The sequence below is a fragment of the Octodon degus genome, unplaced genomic scaffold (assembly GCF_000260255.1).
Source record: "Octodon degus isolate 3935 unplaced genomic scaffold, OctDeg1.0 scaffold00035, whole genome shotgun sequence".
Classification (NCBI taxonomy): Eukaryota; Metazoa; Chordata; class Mammalia; order Rodentia; family Octodontidae; genus Octodon; species Octodon degus.
This window is the reverse complement of record NW_004524611.1, coordinates 12,993,374-12,999,500: the sequence shown is the minus strand read 5'-3', so window position 1 is coordinate 12,999,500 and position 6,127 is coordinate 12,993,374. Positions and strand designations below refer to the sequence as shown.

At 48.6% G+C, this 6,127-nt stretch overlaps 1 protein-coding gene across 1 annotated transcript in view; it reads left to right on the top strand.

Annotated features, from left to right (window-relative positions):
- Positions 1 to 737: 737 nt before the first annotated feature.
- Positions 738 to 6,127, top strand: part of Eif4h (eukaryotic translation initiation factor 4H) — a gene marked incomplete at its 3' end in the record, with an annotated part of 28,312 nt that continues 22,922 nt past the window's right edge. The window contains exon 1 of the mRNA XM_023714310.1: positions 738 to 844. Coding sequence (XP_023570078.1) covers positions 786 to 844 — 59 coding nt within the window. The remainder of the gene's footprint in view (positions 845 to 6,127) is intronic.

Genomic DNA, 6,127 nt, shown 5'->3' with positions numbered 1-6,127 from the left:
GAATTCATGATGATCCTCTGGTCTCAGCCTCCCATAGGATAAGATTACAGGCGTGCACCACCAAGCCAGGTTCCATTTTCTTTTCTTTTGCTCTTGCTGGAAGATGGACAGCATAGCAGGTTTCAGTCCTCTTCCAGAGAAAGGACGTCTACAAAATTGACATGCAGCAATTCCGCTAGTTCAGTGCCAGCCCATACTCGGTCTCCTGCACCTTCCCAATATCCAGGCAATGATCCTTAAATGTGCATCTCATTACCCTGGACCCTGTCCAGCCCCTTGACCCTGGGCATCCCCAGAGGGACCCAGCTCCGTGCGGGCCTCTCCCTAGAGGAGGTGGCCTTTACTGGGGACCTCTTGGCCAGCAGAGGTGTCCGAGTAAGTGGAGCCGAGCGCAGCAGGGCCTCACGGTGCCCGCCAGGTCTGGGGTGCAAAAACCAGGCTGTAGCAGAAAGCGCCACGAGCCACAGAAGAGCAGACAGTCGGCGTGGCAGGGCGGGGACAAGAGGCGGCTGCGCGTGAGGCCGCGGGGCCAGCACACAATGGGTCGCAGCGACCCATCAGGTGCGCAGCTCTGGCGGCGCCGCACCACGTGGGCCGCACAGCGCGCGGGGCCCACAGCGGCCCGTCGGCCCAGCCCGGGCGCGGCGCGGCGTACGTGCGCGTGCGTGCGTGCGATTTGCGATCAGGCGGCGCGGCGGGCAGCCCCGTCGGCGGGGCGGGGGGGGGAGTTATATTGCGGGGTCCTTCCTCGCTCAGCCTGGTTCCTCTCGGAGCGGAGACGGCAAATGGCGGACTTCGATACCTACGACGATCGGGCCTACAGCAGCTTCGGCGGTGGCAGAGGGTGAGGCAGGCGGTGCGCGCGCCCCGCTCGGATCTTGGGGAATTGGCGGAGAGGGGCCCTGGGCGGGGGCTTCGGTGCTCACGCGTAGTGGCGGGGACAGAGGCCTGGCTGGCCCCGCGGAGGCCTGGGAGAGGCGCCTAGAGGGCTGGGGCCTGGAAATGGCGCGCTCCGGGCGGCGGTTAGGCACCCAGCCTTGCTCGTGGGGCGCATCCCTCCTTCGGCTTCCTGCCGGCGACGGCGCATCGATTTCGTCCTGCGTCGCCCGCAAGGCCGGGTCTCCGCGGTGCCGAGTGGCCTGGACCAACACGGCCCGCAGCTCCGCTCCGTGCGGCGGGGCCGGCGCGGGGTTCGGGTGCGGCGCGGGGTGCGGGCCCTGGGTTGCCCCGAGCCGGCTCGGCTTCGCTCCCCCGCCGCTCCCGTTGTCAGCCGGAGACCAGAAGCCGGAAAGCCGGGCTGCGAGAGAAGCGATTGTTTTCTCCCTGGCTGCTCGAGCCCGGGGAGGGTCAGATGGGCGATCGATGGTTGGAGGCCGGAGACGGAGGAGACCACCGAAAACAGATACATCATAGCGTGTTTTTGTGTGTCAGTCTTTGATGCCTCGTTGACAGGTGCCTGCTTCCTCCGTGCTTACTGGAGGAAATTTTTCTCTCTAGTTTGTCCACACCTAGAGAAAAAACTTCCATTGTGACACTGGGCAAATGCAGAGTACTGCATCTTTGAAAGAAGAATAGTGGCTAGAAAGCTCATGATGTTTAAATCCAGGAACCTGCCCCGTATTTTTTTTTAAACTGTGCATACAAAATATAGAAAACATACTATAAACATCTTGTTGTTTGTCAAGGACACGCTTGGCCTTTGTGTTTTTTTACGGAAAGGACTACCTTGCCAAGCTAATACTACAATAGCACCTACTGAGGTGTCCAGAACTCTGGTTGCTGTCCAAAAAGTAGCTTTGTTTGAGGTGAAGAATGATCACTTTTAGTACCTTGGTTTGGGAATGACTCAAACAAAGGCTTGTTTGGGGGAAGGAGTATACCCAGTGTAGTTCGTAGCACTGCACTGTGGAACTTGGAGTAGGCAGAGCCACCGGTATTTCAAAGAATATTTTATTTGCTAATAAAAAAGAAATAGATGTTGGATGACAGGTAAAGTTAGCGCCTTTGGGGTTGGTTTTTAAACAGCGAATTTGCACTTCCGCCTTTTTAAAAATTTAATAGCTAGGGTTTTTTCCTTGTTCCAAAAAACCTTCAGAAGTACTCAGGAAAACTCTTTCCTAAACAAAAATAGTTCAAGTTAAGCCGTTAGTTCTTTTAGTAAAAGGTGAAAGATTTATACAATCTGAAGAAAAGCCAGAGTATCGTTAGTTCCTTTAGGACTACAGTGGGTGGCTGTGCTGTGTGCAACCTAGGCACTGCTTTACTTCTGAAATTTTCCTTTGTTAGACATTTCGCCTGCTCTTCCTGTAATAGTGGAGGTGTTCAAGTTAAACTTTTAGTGTGGCTGTGAGTTTTTAGTGTGGATTTTGACACTTGGGAAAGCCTTGGACAATAAAAAAATTAAAACAGTGCTCAAAGGCACAACTCTTTAAAGACATGGCTCATTTTAGATATCAGCAGGCACATGAAAATGTTGCCTTTGTCCAGGAAGTACTATCAAAGATAGATAGGAGAGCCCCTAGCCAGCACTATACGGCTCTTAGGCTTCCTAATAAGAAAGCCCTTAAGGGGGGCGGGGTAGCCCTTTTGCTGTTTATTTCTTGTTGCTGAGGATAGAATCCAGAGCCTTTACACTGAGCTTTTTTACTTTTTTATTTTGAGATGGTCTTGCTGGATTGCAGGTTTCCCAGTTTGTATTTGTCCTCCTGGCTCAGCTTCTCATACAGTTGGGATTGAAAACCCCTTTGCTGTTAGGCACCACCTGCACCTCACCTTCAGATACTCTGCTTGGCTTCATAGTCATGTAAAAGTACATGAAAATAATGGTTCAGTTTCCTAAAATAGGTGGGTTTTTTTGTTTTTTTTTTGGGGTTTTTTTTGGTGGAACCAGGGATTGAACTCAGGCCCTTGTGCTTGCCAGGCACTGAGCCATCTCCCCGGCCCCCTAAAATAGTTTTTAAAACCTGTTAGCGTTTGGCAAGTGCAAGGACCTGAGTTCAATCCCTGGTTCCGCAAAAAAAAAAAACAAAACAAAACAATAAAACCTGTTAGTGGGCTTGTTCATTTATATACGAGTGGCGCTTCACCTAGAGGACCAGATTGGGTTTTGGACTCTGAACTATAGGTAGCAATGTAGTAGGACCAGTTGACCGGATGCCTGCTCCTCTGATCATCACATTTGTCCAGTCAAGTTCATATCAGCAATTGTCTCAGGGCTAGACAATGCATAGATATGCATGATGGTAGATTACCACCTATTAGGGAGCAAGTCTTTTTTTTTTTTCTTTCCACTTGGAGTTGGAACTCAGGGCCCATGGCTTGGGCTGTAGAGTGAAGTGGCTTTTATTTCCTCTCTCAGGGAAGGAAGAGGGGTGCTTTCCCTGCCTCCCCAACCTAAGGAGCGGGTGAGCGACCCCCAGAGATGGTTGTTCATAAGGGCATCCAGGTCTGCTTGCTGGCATTTGGTTGCAGAGTATGGGTAGGAGAGTGCCCCTGGGATAGCAGCTCTGCATTAGGGAGGCTAGGAAGTCAGTCTTGTAGAATTATTTGAAACAAGTAAGGTTATCTTTTTTCTTAGTCTAAAACACCTTCAACTGGGTAGTACATTTCAGCTCTATAAGTCACTTAGATCACATGCCAAAGGAATAGCAGGCTTGAAATAGTGATCTAAAAGCCTAGTTTTAAGAAATAAACATTCACCTTGCTGCATGGTCATCTCCATCTCCTGTAATCTCAGCACTCTGAGAGGCTGAGGCAGAAAGATCACATGTTCTAGGCCAGCCTAGGCAATTTAGCAAGACCCTGTCTCAATCTACAAGGGATGGGTATATAGCTCAACGTGAACGGGGTTCATCTCTTACGTTCTGGAAGAAAATGTTACGTATTCTTCCCTATAAGTTTTGTTTCGTTTTCAACACTAAGGATCAAACTTGGGACCATGTGCTTGCCAGGCAGGTGCTTATTGTCACTAAGCTATCTCCCCATCCTGTCCCTCCCCCCCCATAAACTTATTGTTTGGTTGCAGGGAGGCAACATCACACTACCCCCCCCCCAACCCTATATAGGCATGTTCCCAGCAGCCTAAGGGGACCAGGGACTACACTGTTGAACAAGCAAACCAAAATACAGTTCATAATTGTGAGTAGTTGATTGTACCAGATTTTGAGAGGACTTTGTTTTGTAGTTTGCTAAGGTGTTTGTTTGTTTGTTTGTTTGTTTGTTTTGTGGTACTGGAGATTGAACTCAGGCCCTATGCTTGCCAGACAAGTGCTTATTCTACTGAGCCATCTCCCCGGCCCTTCAGGTTGGTCTTGATTTCACTGTGTAGTCCAGTATGTTGGGGTTATAGGCTTGTGTGCCACACCTGGCTTTTTTTTTTTTTTTTTTTTTTTTTTTTTTTTTTTAAATGTATTTGTTACAGGGTCTCACTATACAGCTCAGACTCCAAGCAACGTCCTGTTTTCAACCTCCCTTTCCCAGGCATGGGCTACCATGCCCCATTTTATTTTACATTTCTAATGGTAACAAAACTTTGCTATGATTAACTGAAAACAATTGGACCTCTTAAGTAGCTAAAACTGAGATTGCTGAAATGGTGCCTACTAAAGGTGGTAAAGGCACAAATTTAAAGTATTCTTTTGTTTGTTTTGGTCTTTTTGAGGCAGGGTCTCACTGTGCAGGTCAAGTTGGCCTTGAGGCTGGTCTGACTTTGCAAATCCTCCAGAGTGCTGGGATTACAGGCATACACCACCACGCCCAGCTTTAAAGTATTGGTGAGCTGGGTGTGGTAGTGCATGCTTGTAATCCCAGCACTCTGGAGGCTGAGACAGGATTGCTGAGAGTTTGAGGTCTACTAGGCTACATAGTTCAAAACTGGCCTGAAATATATATCAAGACCTTGTCTCAAAAAATAAAATAAAATGTTCTTTGAAGTTGGGTGCAGTAACTTAGACCCCAAGTCTCAAGTAACCAAGTAATTGGGAGGCCAAGGCAGGAGGATCACTTGAACCCTGGAGTTTGAAGCCAGCTTGGGCAACATAGTGAATGAGATGTATTGAGAGAAAAAAGGAGTGTGGTATAGCATACCTGTAATCGCAGCACCCTGGAAGACTGAGGCAGGAAGATTGCTAGTTGGAGCCCAGCCAGGACAACTTGGTGAGACCCTGGCCAGTTGCGGTAATGTATGGGTGTAATCCCATCACTAAGGAGGCTGAGGTAGGAAGATAGGTGTCGAGTTCTAAGCCACCTTGAACTACATAGGGAGACCCTGTCTCCAAAACACCAAAGTAGGCCGGCATGGTGGCATGACCTGTAATTCTAGCTGGAGAGTCACTGCTTGTGTGAGGCCAGCCTCAACTACATAGTGAGTTCAAAGTTAGCCTGAACTTCATAGCAGGACCCTGTCTCAAAAGAAAGAGACAAAACTCCAAAATACACGTAAACAAAAAGGGCTGGGAATATAGTTCACTACGAAGGCTCTGGGTTCAATCTGTAGTAACACCCCTTCTGATGTATGCTGTATATGTATTTATCAAGTTCTGGTTAGGGTGCGGGATATGACTCAGCAGCATAAGCACCTGTCTAGCAAATGCTAGGTCTTGTGTTCAAACCCTGGCACCACACACACACACACACACACACACACACACAGAACTGGTTAGGAAGCTTAGGATGTTAACCTTTGCCTTTTTTTTTTTTGGTGGAACTGGTGATTGAACTTAGGCCCTTGGGTTTGCCAAGGAAGTGCTTATTCCACTGAGCCATCTCTCTGGCCCCACCCAACCTTTGACATTTGCAGGATTTAATTAGCACCTCTGCCTAAATTCCTGAGCAAATTCTTTTCTACTTTTACTGTGGTAAAATGTATAACATCAGCCAGAAACAGCCACTTTAGGTGCACAGTGGGTGGGGTTAGGTACATTCATGGTGCCGTGCTATGGCCACCACCACCCTTGCTAATACCTCATCTGGTAAAACTGAGACTCCGCAGTGAACAGTCCCTTGCTTCTTCTCTCGTAAGTCCCCAGCAAGCACTGCTTTTCTTTCTGCCTCTTAAGCATCTATTGCCTTTTTTTCTTTTCTTTTTTTTTTTTTTTTGGTGAAACTGGGGATTGAACTCAGGCCCTTG